The following is a 15303-nucleotide window of genomic DNA, read 5'->3' as shown; positions in this document are numbered from 1 at the left end:
GGAAAATATCATATTTCAGAACTTGCGCGAAGCGTTAAAGCATACCGTAGGTATCATTGTAACATAACTGAAGTGACCCAAGAATTTTCTATTCAATTGCTCAGTGGAAGAAGAGTAAAGTGAGAAAACATGATTCGCTATCCGTCTGATAGTAAAACTAAGCAAAAATGAAAAAATCTACTGCCCCTTCACTTGTGATTGCATCGAGAGCGTCCTTGCATACAAACCAAAGAGAATCCCCCTTAATACAAACCACAGTCTTGCATGCAAACGAGACATTCATGAGTAACGAAAGGTAAGATTGCAGTATATGTGGTTGCAACGATTGAGACGATTGAGACTAATCTATCCGTATTTAGGAAGGTTTGAATGACTGTGGGCTGCGTGGCAAAGCTTAGGTGCGCATGCGCAGGGCGACTCCACGTCGCGCTTGGGCGTCGCGACATCCTCCACCTCGCTTGCGCCCAGCAGCTGCCACGGCGAACGCTGTTTGTCCAATTTGTCGTTTGACGTGTTTGACGTTAGTGCCTTTGGTTTGTTAGATTTATTTTTTGGTTATCTCAAACCCGTAAAATATGTCTTACGGTGGCTGGGAAGTTGTTGGGAAAAACAAGAAGGACAAATCTAATGGAAAACCAGCGAAATTGTCAAAAGCTGAGAAGAAAAAGTTTATGGAAAACGCGCCGAAACTTGAGGATTTTTGTAAGTTTGTGTTAGGTTTTACCTAACCTACTTTTGTAAACAGATGTTTAATGTTTTGTGTTGAGAATAATTCGATAGAAAACAGAGCACATATTCGTTAATACTAGTCAGAAGTCGAACGTCAGATTCTTATCCTAGATTTATCATTTTTTTTTAATTTTACAAGAACCCTTGAACCTGCTTGGAATTTCAAAATTTCCCAATCACCTTCTAGTTGTGAACCAAAAGCAGTTTGGATCACTGGAAATAATCTGTGTCAAGCTTCTAGCAATGCGCATATAATGTCAGTTTACCTGTTTTCACTGCTTACGCATAAGAGAAACATTAACTTCCAAATTTTACTATTTTTCAGTACCGTTAGACGAAGTGAAGACACTATATAACACCTTGGATAACAACAAGGAGAATAAGAAACCGGTAAAGGAAAAAGAGAGTAAGACTAAAGAAAATGAAGAGAAGAAAAAACAACAAAAGCAAAAACAGCAACAACAACAACAAGCAGAAAAAAAGAAAACAGAACCAAAGGAAAAACCTCCGAAATCTATTGAAGGGGCCTTAAATGCAGTAGGTTAATCTGATTATATTATAACATTGTACTGTATTTTTGCCCGCTCGATTCTTTCTACATTTATTATTATTTTCTACAATGTTATTAGATTTATACTTTTATTACAGATCTCAATTGAAGAACTCAAAAATATTTTGGCAACTAATCAGGCTCGATTTCCTGAAGCACCTCTGGTGTGGCTGAAAGATATTTTGGCATATTTATGTGTGAAAATTCCAATAGACACAAATGACCCAGTATTTGGAAACAAACCCGCTGACTACCCTCTCAGTGTAGTTCCTAATACAATTCGTTCCATATTGGAAAGTGCTACTAAAGACGCAGGGAGCAAGGCTGTCCAAATTTTTTATGAAATCACACTCACAGCGATGACGAATAATATGGTTAAAGGAACGCCGGTTGTTGGTCATAAAATATTTTTACAATTCTTGGCATATCAACATCCTGAAACTGTGATTTCTAATATCCCAAAATTAGTTACACTGAGAAACTCTTATCAGAACAGAAAGCCAATTGGTTTGTCTTTACTTTGGGCATTGGCACAAGGGGGTCAAAAGAATTTAACAATCGGTCTGAAAATTTGGCACGAAGTAATGGCATCTATGCTGGAAATGAAAAATTATGCTAGCTATGTAGTACAAATTTTGGAGAGATTCACTACCCTACATGGCACAACAACAAGCTTGAGTTCTGATTTGTACCTAAATATCGCAGATGATGTATACAGTGGCAGATATAATATACCAGCCAGTGTCGAAAAGGAACTTGGTGTCTCTGTGGCCAAGTTGAGGGTAAGCTGAATACCTAAAAACTAAAAAATATCGGGAACTTTAGATTGCCGAAAGTAGTAAAAACATTGTCATTTTTTTGGTTGGATATATCGAAACTTGTTGAAGGTATTGCAAATTGCTATGAAATTTCTAATTTAATAATGAATAGTAAATTTGAATTTTAGTAAACTATAAATAGTAAAAAAATTACTTGATTTTGGTAAACTTGAAGAAGTTGTAAGATTTCAAACTTGAATTGATTAAAATTAATCTGTCAAAGCCTATCTGCCAGAGCAATTTAAATTACAAAACTTTTGGAACGTTTTTCAATTCAACTTTTTGTGGATAAATAAATTTGTAAAATTAAATTTTACAGACGATAATATTTAAAAATAAAGACACAAGGCACCAACCCTTGTTTCAAGCTTTAATGAAGAAACTAACATACACTACGCCAGAAAATTACAAAACTGAAATTATAAATGCACTTGTTGCAAGCTTAAGCACTGATACACAGTGTTATAGTGCGTGGAGATCAAACTACACAAAGTACTTGCATCAATCAAGTCTGTTGCTTAAGCATCTCAGTAAGTCTTAGTTGCGATTGCTATATTTTGCTACATCCTAGAAAGTTAGATGGGCAATTATGAAGAATACAATTCCATTACACATAGTGCTTCACATGATTTCTCTTAAATATTCTAGATGCCAACTGGACACGTGTATCACCATCTCTAAGAGTAAATCTCCTTCGTGAAACAATTTTGACCTTTATTGCAACAAACGAAGAGTTGGGAAAGGCTAAGAAGAAAGAGGAACATCTCAATGCATGTGTAAAGGAATGCAAGGTGAGTTATAAAATTGCAAGATCTGACATTATTATCTTTTTTCCATGTAAAATTACGCATTACTTACAAAATTGAAAAATTCTGAATCCAATCTACTGCACTACAAGAAAAAAAATAAAAGTGTTGTATTTGAATTGCAATTCGGAGAGTTTTCCTCTCGACCTGCAAATTTGGAACACAAATGCTGTACCTGATTCATACGAGTGACGCTGAAAAGTGATGAGTGTGCAGCTGGTATTGTACTGTACCCAATAATGATGCGCCTAGTTTTCTGGAAGTTCGAATTTCCTGGTTGAAACGCTTCTGATTGGAGCTACAATAGAAATTATCGGAGATGCAGTTATTACTTTCAAATGTTGATTCGTCGAGATTAGAGATGAAAGCCTTCGATGAACCATAGGCGACCTCGGTGCATGAGTTGATATTCATAGTTTGATTCCTGTCGATTTTTCTCTTCATCGTGAACACATACCTACCAACATGGATAAATATGTATCCGATATGCTTACTCACGATGTAGGAAAATGAGACGTAGTTCTTCGGCAGACGCATTGTCGTCCCGTTCTGCGCTGTCCATATGGAAGCCATCTTCCACACTTTAAAATGTGCGCTAAATGATCTCGAATGCGATTGGTTGAAAATACAAGATGGCTTTCATATGGACGGGGCACGCGATTGTTGCAGGAACATACCTTATCTACGTCATGCGCGTATTTATGCTTTTGCTTTCGGCAAAGTATTGATCCTGCGCTAACCCGATGCGCAGTATCCGTACGGTTCGTTACCCGCCTAACAACGCGACTTTTCGGGTCGTATATTTTAGCGGTAATACCAGCACGAAGAAAGTTTAGCTGCTATCTATTTGCTAGCGAAAGGTAGATGATCGATCAATCCATCTCGATCGTTTCTCGTGGACACAGAATCGTGACAAAAAGTCCAAGTTATATCTTGTGAAATAAACCTACGTATATCGTTAGCGGGTGGAGCTGGAATTTTGACAGTTACACCAGTCGTAAACACGTAGCTTGTGTCGTCTTGCGTCCCTATAGAATTTCATCTCATTTTTTGCTGCACTGCGCTCCCTGTAAAAGTAGATTTCATAACAAGAAAATCAAAGACCGTATCAAACAACTCCTTCGAGTTCTTATTCCAAATTAATTTGAATCAGTGAATATATTTTTATTGTCAAATTTCTTCAAGGTGAGTCTGATGTTTCGTCTTCCTTCGAACCGTTAGCACGGTCAATTCAACGTTAGAAAACGTCTGACGATGTGAAAGGTCATAGAAAGCAGTTGAATTATTATTTTATTTACTTATTACATACATAGCATCTCTGTGATTGCAGTCGAATATTTGGCATTGACATTAATAGAACACTAAAAATTCATTTCCTTTTGTATCTATGATTCTGACATTTTATACTTGAATAATTGAATATTCACAAGTTTAAAGGGGTTACTGAATGTGTGACACTCAGGCATCACTTGAAATAGATTGATTATTCAACTAGAGTGTGTTTTGAAATGCATTACTTGGGTAAAACATGAACACTGTTGCTATCATCACAGGCTTTGGCTAAATTCCGTTCAACTTAGGCCATAACATTATTTTAATTAATGATCCGGACACTGTAAAAGTTGGCTATAAAAAACCAAACCTGTTTTGGTCTGAAGTTTAACGCCAAATAGTGAATGGTTCAATGGTCAATAGCTGTTCTGATTTCAGCTCATCCAGATTTTCTACCCCTTTTCACATCAAATAGATCAGAAAAGTTTCAGGTTTTCATTCTTAGACTATTTTAAGACTATTTTATTGGATGGGATGAAAAATAATTCAAAAATCATTTAGCAGCGAGCATCATTTTTCAATTGTTCATCAAATTGCTTTAATTTTATTTACTGATTCGTCTTTTTTCAATGTAGTTACTTAGAGCTGAATCAATTTTTTACTTGTATTTAACATTAGATTAAGTTCTGTTTCCGAGTGTAAATGACAGCGAAAAAATCAACTGTACGTTATTCTTTTCATTCTTGCTTGCGTAACTTATCAACAGGTTTTGCTGGAGAAGATGACAGTCTCAAGGAGCTGGTTTCCATGGAAAAAGGGAAGTGTACTACTGCTGGTTGTAATTGGTGCCATGCTGGCATATGATACTCAGAAACATGGTTCATTCAAAGGTATTTTCTTTAAAAAAAATAGCCAATTTTTATTATTTTTTTTTTTCATTTGGAGTGTTGATAATCGAGGGTATTAAGTCAGTTTTTCACGCATTAAACTATAAGTATTGAATAATGACCCATAATTGAACAATTTTTCAGCTTCAAATACTAATAGGTTTTTGACAGAAAGTGGTGTCTCAGGTTATGGAGAGCATGCGTGGAGCAGAGTCAGGCTTTATTCTTCTAAAAGTCTTGAATTTATAGAAGCCAGTGCTCCAGAGTATTACAAAGCTGTTACCGAATTTTCAACGCCTTATGTTAAATTAGCAGGAGATTTGTGCCTTATAACAAAGAATACTTCTCTCAAAGTATATAATAATATTGTATTATATGCGCATCAGAAAGGACCTCTCATTGCAGCAAGCGTAAGTACCATGGAACTGATTAATCACTCAATTTTCTTGACTGAAACTAAATAATTCTCATAACTAACGTCATGCATTCCATGAAAAAATGTTGATGCTAATACTAGTTTTTAAAGTTAATTGCGAATTTCAACAAATTATTGTATCAGAGTTCAATGTAATCATCTTTCAGACAAGATTTTTTACTACTTTATTTCACATTTGAGTTTTAGTTTTCAAATGTATTACTCTGTTTTTTTTTTTTTTTGTTTTTTTTTTTTAACAGATCAACCATTATGCACCAGGCCTTTTGGAGAGTATGCAGAAACAAAGTATTCAAGCAATGGAAGCCATCAAAACTTATTCTGCGCTAGCGAGTGATCAAGCTAATATTCTTGTGTAAGTATTTTAACTATGATTTTGTTTCAGTCTGCAAATCAATGGTGAAATGAAATTTCTTTGGAAGTTCCTTTTTACCCCTATACGAATCGCTTTTGAGTCTTATACTTATATGCAGAAAATAAATTTAGTACATATAAAGAAGCTAATGATTCGAATCATTTTATTGTTAGTTACTTATGAATCAAGCCTATTGAATTGTGAATACGATCATTTTGGCCGTTAAATCATAGCCTTTGCTAATTTTGATTCTCTCTTGAATTTCAGTGGCCACCTGAACTCTGAAAACTTGCGAAAATATACATCCCAGGCAATCAACACAACCCAAACGTTTGCCAGTCAAACTTACAACTGGGTGTATGAAAAGGTCCAGACATTGACCAAGGTTCATTGAATTGTAAGCTAGAATATATTGCCTGTTAAAAATTCCATTTGTAATACCGTTTCGGAAGTCGAAATGTGGTATTCCACAGCATTTATGTTTGGATGGGCAACACAAAAATATACAAGATTTAAAAAGCTGACTACATAAGCAATTTTAATCTAAGATCTCTGTAATCTAAGAGAAGTTTTGTGTTACCTTTTCATCGTTGTAATTGAACTAATATAAGGTGTGCCAAAAGAATTTGCTATTAGGAGTATTCAATAATTCCAACTGGCATGTGAATCCAAGTAGAATCGAAGAATATGTGCTGAATCATGGATAGTCGTGGTGCACCTTATTCATGGTGTTTGAAGATCAGCTTGAAGATATGTAACCTAAGTGATTTTATAATTGTAAAACACTTGATCAATCTACAAGCTGTGGTTCGAATAAAGATAAAAAGATGCTGAAAGAGAGGGCAAAAAATAGACAAGTAGATGGTTGTATTCGAAACGGAATTTAAAGAAAAACTCATATCCGTTACAAATTGGTACATTTTGTTCTGTTTTTCAATTTCAGTCTTGGTTGAAAAATAACTTGAATTTTGTTTCTACTGCCGTGTTACAACGGTAATAATGAATAAAATTCGTACATAGATGATATTTGTTGAAGAAATGAAAAGGAATCAATCATCATAAATGTGAAAGCGCATTTAATAAACTTACAAGTATTTTTAATTGCATTGATTTTTTTTTTCACCCGTTTCAGATTATTCTAAATATCATGATGTATTTCAGTATTTGAATTGATTTGTCTCGGCCTTCCTACTTAACAAAATTTTTTTTTTTACGAATTAAGCTGTAGGATTTGATTGATGTGTTTATATAATTGCATATTGTTGTAGAATGGTGTAAAAAGTTGTACAATAATGAATAAGAACATCGTACGAAAGTGTTGCGTAAAAAATATAATTCTTTAAATTAATAATACGATTGATTATCTTGACATTTGAAACCTTGACCTTGATACGGTTTACAAAAGTCACTGTTTGAGTAACAGTAATTATAATTTAGTTATCAACATAAAAAATTGCATATAAATTTGTTGAGAAAATAATAATAGTTTGGTGTTCTGTTATACAGAATTCGGTTCATCCGAAATTGAAACTGTTTTACCCACTAAATCTATCGCAGAAAATATTCCAGTCTAAATACTGCTGGATAAATTTACACAACAGATTTACAGAATGGTCATGTACTAACTGTAGACGTAAATAAATAAAGTAAGTTGCGTTTATTATTATGTAAGTGGTTCTTTTATATTTTATTTTTTATCTCTAAAACGCAGTCTATTTTCAATCATACGTTATTGATGCAAACAATACTACTGATTGATACAAAATGTATTCAAACATAGCCTCTTTAGTGATGTATTATTCAATAATGTGTGAGCTCTAGCTTCACTGCATCATATCACATCAAACTGAGTGTTTGATATTACTAATTGTTGGTTTCAATTCACTTGCAGTTCTACGATCCAAAATTTGTGATGTCCATGTTAATTGAATTTATATCTTATAGTAGTAACAGAACTTGTCATCGGCCACTTGGTTGTAGTGAAGAGAAATGGTGTGATGAATTTTTCTCAAATAATGAGGATTTACCAGTGAGGTCTAAAGAGTGGTCTGTATCTTATGGTTACGTTGAAGAGATTAACACTCACTACAGTAAGTGACCCTTCAATGAAGATTGTGGCAAAATAATAAGTTTCTGAGATCCCAACAAGTGCATTACAGACCATATCATATCGGTCATGAAATTTTATCGTTCGTACATCAAATGTTTCTAGTAAGTATGCGTAACTTTTGTACAAAGGGAAGTTTTCACTACAATATGGAACATTTTTCATCCATCTGTATAAGGAGGCTCATCCAAACGTTAAGCATTTTATAATCAACATGATTTCTAGATTAGATACGTTATCAAATTTTTTAATTTTGGTAAAATACTCTGCATGTTTTCATTGTTCATAAATTCCTATTTCCTAGTTGGCGTCCAAAATTTTTGGGAATACTGCAGTACTAAAATTGTGACAAATATTTTATCCTCACAGCCAAATCTAAACAGAAAATGTTACATTTTTTGACCATAGCATAATCGCACACGTTTCTTAAGTAAATTGAGAAAATTATTAAAGTGTACCATCGGTCGAACGCTAGGCATAGATGACGGGAACTTTTAAGCGGTGAACAGTTTCAGTAAAGATGACGAATATTGTCTCGTTGGTATTACTTGAGTTTATTGTTTCTTTAATTTAAATTGGATTATAAATTACAGTAGTATCAATGTGAGGCGTAGAAATTCTATAAGGATACCTAATTGAAATTTGGCTTCAAATATACTTTATGATCATTCCTACTGCTTAGCAGATTACACATGCTTGCTTTCATACTCACAAATTTGCTATGAATTGAAGTTTCGAAAGCCCAAGTAATGTTCAATGCAAAAAGACTTAGTTTATGTTTCTAATATTAAGGTATGGTGTGTGATACATTGATGCTTATAAAATAAATAATAGTTCATAAGAAAGTTATAACTCGTGAGGAAAGAACAGTTTCATTGTATTTTTATATATCTGGTTGCACAGATACTCTTCTTCCTCGTCCCTAACACGAGCTAATATTTCCAGAATTTGTCTGTAAATGAAAATGACAAGTTTATTCAAATGTTATTCAAGAATATCTGTAAATTGAATGACTTACACAATGTTGCAAGGTTCGTTACGACCCTTCACCAAGTGGTCAGGTTGCCATTTCTCTTTCTTCACTGAGGGAAAACTAGTAATAATATGTTGAGCTGCTGCATGTGTTGGCCTCACTTCACACCATGGACAATCAGTTTCAATCATCAGTCTATCCAAGGGGATTGTAGTCACCGCAAAAAGATTATCTTCTGTTTTTAAGGAACTGAAATGCAATTAAAGATAAGGAAGCACGTTAAAAACAATAATTATTTCGAGAGCTAAAATTTATGGGGTTGCCTTAAGCTAGAAATTGTTTATTCGATTCAGACTTTAGTGAATTTTCAATTATTTATGAAGTTAAAGTTACCACTCGTTATTCAAATTAAATACGCGTATGACAGTCACCAAAGGGGACGATGTTCGAAATTATTTACCATCCATTGATTCCAATAGAAAGCCCCATTTGTAATATCGAATTGGCATCTTCCGGATTTCCATCGAAAGAATGTACAACACCATTGGTCAGTTTACCTTTGTGCTTTCTTAGAATTTGTACAAAATCTTCAGAAGCATTTCTACAGTGTAAAAACATGGGCAGATTCAATGTTGAACACATACTCAGTTGCATTTCAAAGTACTTTTTCTGAGTGTCTTTGGGACAAAACTGTAATCGGTCGTAATCTAATCCCATTTCGCCGATGGCGACTATTTTATCTTTATTTTCTGATGCAAGATCAGTCAACGATTTTAAATATGATTCTGGGTCTCCAGATTCTTCAAATTCACTGCATCTTGTTGGGTGGCAACCAACAGTTGAAAAAAGCCTATCTGTAATTTGATTAATGAAATATAATCAAGATGATATTGATTGACATCAGATTGATTATAATATGATAAATTCGCCGATGTTCATACAAAGAAACGAGTACTGTAAAGCAAATAATAAGCGAAACTATACATTACTCATGTTCGGAACATGCAGTATTCGCTGCAATGATTATCACGAATATCACCTACTTCGAAATATGTTTTATATGAAGTTGGACAGTCTTAGTTTTTCAGACAACAGTATAATACGTACCATCAGTTTTAGCTAATTCTAAAGCTTTTTTGCTTTGTTCAATATTGCCAGCTGTTATTATGATTTTGGAAATGTTGTTGGACCAACTTCTTTCCAAAACTCTATGTAAATCAGGCTCGTGTTTTTGAGACCCATTGTATACACCCTGGTACATAGGGTCTGTTAAATTGGCCCCAATATCTGAAACACATTACATGCTTATTTTACAAATAAAATGACTTGGCCATTACAAGCTTCACGATACCGAAAGTGCAATTTCATAAAAAATAACAACGAATGTTCGTTTTGACAAACTCTTTCCATCATACGTAAACAAAGGGTAAACGCATTTTTTCTACTAAACAATAAATTTACTAAATGCAGGAACTTGGTTAGATAACCAGTTAAAAAATTTCAAATTATTTATTGATAAAATCCGAAACAGAATTTATTTATTGAAACACATATTAGTTGCCGGAAATATGATTTGTCAGTGTAAAAATTATTTTATTGACTGAAGCCGAATGAGACAATTAAGGGTTGTCATCTGCTACCATAGCTGTCATAACCTATTTCAAAATACATATTTCTCGGTGAATTTTCTACGAATCATCATGCAGGTAACGTTAATTGACGTATTATTTACCTATGAATTTCCGCAAATTCGCCATGGTCGTCCTGAGCATGAATTTATTTTGAGCAAATTTAATAAAGAATTTTATTTGAGGTTAGCGACCACCTTCGATATATTTCGCAGGTGGCTGCACTCGCCGAGGTCTACGCGTTCGTAATGCAGCTCTGCCAACGGCATAGACGTGAACGCATCGACACGCGCAACATTCCTATTGGTGATTATTCAAAATCTAATAAGTATTATCATTATTTCTAACAATTTTGCCGGCGATTCGATTTCTTTTTTTGTAGCGATAATGGGGATTCAGTTAACAAAACTGCAAAAATATTTCGTTACGTCATTATTAAATTTCTGGAAATATCTCGTCCTAGTTAATTGAATTCTTCATTGACATATTTATGCTTAATTTTTAGAAATTTTTCCACAAGTTGAACGGTATTGTAATAAATTTGCTACTTTTGAACAATTTGTAGTATCAAAAGGTATTTATGACGGTCGAATGATACTAGGTACTACAACCCTACATAAAAGATGATGTGAGAAATAATGAGACACAAGTGTAAATTATAAGTTTATTACTACATATTCAAAATGATTCAAAATACAAAGTGTTGGTATGGTTTTTTAATTTTCTTATTACGGGAATTACAGCCCAAAGGGAACGTATATTTTAGAACAAAATTACACTCTGCTTCTCACAAATTCATTCGTATTTACCACTTGTAATGTATGAATTGTTTGATACATAATAATTAACATTGCAGATGTACGAATTGTTAGACGTAAATATCTCCTTAGCCATCTTGATACCGGTGAACAAGAGCTGATCAGTGATTTACTATATAAAGAAAAAGTGAATACATAGAAAACAGGCTTACAATACTAACAATTACGAATTTGAAGTACCCTCAAAATCTCAACTTTAGGCACTCTCTAAAAGTCAGAACTGTTTACCAGAGGTACCATCCTGATTTTCATTGGTCGTAGAAATCAGATAGAGCATGAATAATAAATACCAATGAATATCAAGCCAGTACGGTCTCGGCAATAAAATGCTGTTTAATTCCCCTTGATATCTTTCTTATAAAATAGTCCGAAGACCAGCTGGATTGATGTCTATCCATTATAGAGTCATTTTTCCAGATGTAAGATCTGGGAATCGTATATAGAAAAAAAAAAAAAAATGATTCCTTTTGTTTCTATTTCTTCCCAAAATCTATTGCAATGACTTCACTATTGAGTTAATTTTTTCGACAGTCTCTTCCTTTTTCTTAATGATTACGGATTCTGCATCTACAAACGGCTGTCTACCAATTCTTCCTGGAATCAGTTTGTCGAAATACAACGCTTGCTGCTGATTATAAAGCTCTTTCAGAGCTTTATCCAGTTTTTGTAATTCTTGAATACGTTCATAAACATCTCCAGACTCTCCTTTCAGCTTCAAACTCAGTTCGGAAATGGTATTGGTCGCTGTTTTGTATTCTTGATTAATACTCTTAACAGCTGCTTGAAAAGTGTTGGTATTTTTATTTGCCTTAAGCTCAGACAATTGGTCATCTAAATCATTATAAGAGTTGACTCTGCGATCCTGAGCTGCTAATATCTTTTCACATCGACCAGCAATTCTTAGTTTACTCTCAGAAACCTCGTCTTTATTGATTGAAAAATCCAAACGGACATACACAATGACCAATAAGAATAGCAGGTATAAGGCAATGACAACTAATAAAGGTTCCTGCAGCATTAGCAACCGTGGGAATGTGTATCTCAGTTGAAAGTCTTGGATGTGATTTTCAACCAAATTATTTTTTGTGATTGTTATTACTGGGCGACCTTTCGTGTCCAAATAAGTGTAGTGCAGGGTGTCCGGCAAGCGAGTAACGCTGTACGGAGCGTTTAGTTTGACACTGTGAGAACCTTCTGGTAAAATAATTTTGGTTACGAGTTCCTCGACGACCATATCATCAAATACATGGTCCAACAGTCTCATTCTGAGCAAATACTCATCTCCAGAGTTGAAGAGATACTCGTAGCTGGGCACATTGTATCCGATAACGTAGTGAGTCTTCCATCCACCAAAGAGTGGAAATCGTGGTCTGAGGTTCAGTTCAACTGCATCTTTTCTTATCCTCATATGGGATGTAGAAATGTTCCCGATTTCATCACGGTAATAAACATCAGATGCGGCAGCTGGTAAAACGGTATTGAAATTCTGGACGCTGGACTGACCGGATTTTGATTCCCTTGCATATTCATATCTTGAAAATGATCCCTTAAGTAACGCTCCAGTGTGGTACAAGTCTATTGTTTCTTCAATCGCAATATTTCCCCAATGCGAAATTTCAATGACTCGCTCGAGTTTCTTTATCGTTAAAAACTTGTTATTGTTTTCAAAGTGTAATATTAAATCTTCAACAGAGAAAGGAGCTACTTTCTCATATGGACCATACGTTATTGTCGAATCGCTCTGAACGACAGGTTTGAATTTAGTGTAGTTTTCAACGTTGCGAGATGGCAGGGTGATAACAGAAGTTTGCTTTGCGACAGTATACGGAGAATAGAAGTATACATTGCCAAAGTAACGTACAAGCTGTTTTTCTTTCTGGGTGATTTCTTTTGGATGAGGAACAAGCTCGTTGCTCGATACAGTTTCTACTTCAATCGCTAACGAGCGTCCAGGGCTCAGGGCATCCTTGAGTTCAATCTTGTAGAAAAGTTTGTCAGGGTGGTTTTGTACCTTGGTTTCCGAAATTTTAAGTGCGCTTCTGCTCGTGTCACGTGTTTGGGCGGCGATGTAGCTTAAACCATCTTTATGTTTTTGTTCAATTGCGAATAGCAGGCTTTTTACCGGATTTTTTCCAGTGTTTTCAACAGTCAATTTGTTGATGATCTTCGTAAGCTGAGACTGCAAATCGATACTTCGCTCGACATTTTTTATGACCAAATCATTGTTTATGGCCTCAGAGTTTGCCGAAACTATACAGCATACCGATAATAGTATTATAAACCCACGAATTATTCCTCGAGCCATATTTTCATGGATATTTATCACAGTACACGAGCAACTCAACTTGCCGACAACTGTCGACGTGACGACGAGACGTGGCCCACGCGTTTTCGCCGGCTAGCCGCTAGCGCTCTTTCACCTTGCGATAAATCCTGACGTGAACGTAGCCATGGATTATCGTTGCTTTCCTGCGGCTGCCATATCACGACGTGCGCGTTTCCTTTTGATTGGTTGTATGTAGGTTCGAACTTTAAAGCCGTAGCATAAATAGCGTTGACCGAATATATTGACTAAACATATCCTATCAAAAAAAGCCAGCCATGGGCAATATTTGTTGCAGCTTCAGGGAGCCGAGTGGGACGAGTGTTCGTCGGTAAATTATATTGTCGGTAAACGGAAACGATGCTGTGGTATTTCTACGATACATTATATCCACTGTCTCTTTCTAACAGATCAATTGAAAAAAGTAGACACTAATGGCAGTCAGTTATGTCGGCACTACAAATCGCATAGTGATGTGCTGATTTGGTGAAATTCTTAAGCAGACAATGTTCTATAAGGCTGGCCCCTTATAGTAAGATATGGTTATTCAATGCTGAATATGATACACGTGTAGAAGACCGTGTAATATACCTACACCTCCAGTTCACGCCAGTATCGAATTGCGTATCAGTGATTCTCGCAATACGTATTTACCGTCTCTGCGTTGACTGAGGATATATGTATAAAGACTGACAAACGTGGATTATTTTGCGTAACAGTTTGTCGGGTCTGGCCGGGTTTGGGGGTATTAGCAGTTTCACGTATCGTCAACCAAGCGACTGACCACGCTGGTAAAAGAACTTCATCGTAACCAGCAACTATTGCGAGCAAAGCGTTGGTGACACACCTTCGTCATAGTGAAATTGAAACGTTGAGAAAATCCCGTTCAAGAAATATCCGCAATTGGGCGGAGAATTCATACTTTGCCTGACGTCGCATGTTACGGCAATGCTCTAAACATTTGATCGCGTTGTGCGTAGTTTACGCGGTGTTTTCACCCAGCCGCCGAGACCATAGAGATATACAAAACAGAGCGTAAGCAACGGTGTAAGCATCCCGTGAACGGATTTGAATCGGTTCTCTAAACGACAACAGATAATAATTGTAAACAGCTAGGCAGACGCGTGCAGCTACCCCCACTCCATGTGAAGCGCGACAGCGAGGGGGGTGGGGAGGGGGGCAGTGAATTATTATCTTCCGTTCTTCAGAGAACAGATTTAGATTCCTTCCGAGCGCCGTGCAGCATCAGTCGTTTCCGAGCAATCGGAGCGAAATCGCGTAATTTCAGTATCGGTTCAAGATTCAGACCGCGTTGTTCAGGTGGTGTCACGTTGTTCGATCAGTGTATTTCCACCATACTCATCTGTGAATAATACACGAGGAGCAGCGTGTAACCTGAATAAAAACCGAGTTACTGAAATGAAAACATCCTGCGAACGTTGAAGGTGAATTTCGTGTCCGAGTTTTCATTGTTTGGTGTAACTTCAGATTTCAGTAATGTCTACTTTTGTCTCTATGCGTGGAGTATTAATTTTATTATTTTTTTGGCTGATTTTCGGTAAATGCGCAATCGCATTGTTAGTAAGTTTGTTCAGTCGGTTCAA

At 35.6% G+C, this 15303-nt stretch overlaps 3 protein-coding genes across 3 annotated transcripts; 1 reads left to right on the top strand and 2 right to left on the bottom strand.

Annotated features, from left to right (window-relative positions):
- The first annotated feature begins 460 nt into the window (after positions 1-460).
- Positions 461-7516, top strand: LOC124304773 (transmembrane protein 214-A). Its single transcript, XM_046763395.1, has 9 exons — positions 461-702; positions 1055-1266; positions 1378-2061; positions 2417-2627; positions 2746-2888; positions 4942-5065; positions 5207-5472; positions 5738-5850; positions 6118-7516. Exons 1-9 carry the CDS (start codon positions 576-578, stop codon positions 6242-6244), a joined length of 2007 nt encoding a protein of 668 aa, XP_046619351.1. The 5' UTR covers positions 461-575; the 3' UTR covers positions 6245-7516.
- Positions 6977-10818, bottom strand: LOC124304880 (putative deoxyribonuclease TATDN1). Its single transcript, XM_046763622.1, has 6 exons — positions 10663-10818; positions 10038-10217; positions 9391-9784; positions 8976-9179; positions 8416-8909; positions 6977-8332 (listed from the first exon to the last, which is right to left on the bottom strand). The coding sequence occupies exons 1-5, from the start codon at positions 10700-10702 to the stop codon at positions 8804-8806; spliced, it is 924 nt and encodes a 307-aa protein (XP_046619578.1). The 5' UTR covers positions 10703-10818; the 3' UTR covers positions 6977-8332; positions 8416-8803.
- A 390-nt stretch (positions 10819-11208) lies between these two features.
- On the bottom strand, positions 11209-13839 carry LOC124300792 (dolichyl-diphosphooligosaccharide--protein glycosyltransferase subunit 1). The gene has a single exon (XM_046755186.1). The coding sequence runs from the start codon at positions 13679-13681 to the stop codon at positions 11867-11869; it is 1815 nt and encodes a 604-aa protein (XP_046611142.1). The 5' UTR covers positions 13682-13839; the 3' UTR covers positions 11209-11866.
- Between the last annotated feature and the right edge of the window lie 1464 nt (positions 13840-15303).

The sequence above is a fragment of the Neodiprion virginianus genome, chromosome 1 (genome assembly GCF_021901495.1).
Source record: "Neodiprion virginianus isolate iyNeoVirg1 chromosome 1, iyNeoVirg1.1, whole genome shotgun sequence".
Taxonomy (NCBI): domain Eukaryota; kingdom Metazoa; phylum Arthropoda; class Insecta; order Hymenoptera; family Diprionidae; genus Neodiprion; species Neodiprion virginianus.
Note: the sequence above shows the minus strand (reverse complement) of the source record. Positions and strands in the feature narration are given on the sequence as shown.

Excerpts from the sequence above, each read along its gene's own strand:
- LOC124304880 (XM_046763622.1), bottom strand. The coding sequence starts at position 10,702 with ATGCTCAGGACGACCATGGCGAATTTGCGGAAATTCATAG. Across the intron at positions 10,218-10,662 it reads GAATTTGCGGAAATTCATAG|ATATTGGGGCCAATTTAACA; the intron begins GTAAATAATACG and ends AATGTGTTTCAG. Across the intron at positions 9,180-9,390 it reads TCTATTGGAATCAATGGATG|TTCCTTAAAAACAGAAGATA; the intron begins GTAAATAATTTC and ends ATTGCATTTCAG.
- LOC124304773 (XM_046763395.1), top strand. The coding sequence starts at position 576 with ATGTCTTACGGTGGCTGGGAAGTTGTTGGGAAAAACAAGAAGGACAAA. Across the intron at positions 2,628-2,745 it reads TCTGTTGCTTAAGCATCTCA|ATGCCAACTGGACACGTGTA; the intron begins GTAAGTCTTAGT and ends TAAATATTCTAG. Across the intron at positions 2,889-4,941 it reads CATGTGTAAAGGAATGCAAG|GTTTTGCTGGAGAAGATGAC; the intron begins GTGAGTTATAAA and ends ACTTATCAACAG.
- LOC124300792 (XM_046755186.1), bottom strand. The coding sequence starts at position 13,681 with ATGGCTCGAGGAATAATTCGTGGGTTTATAATACTATTATCGGTATGC.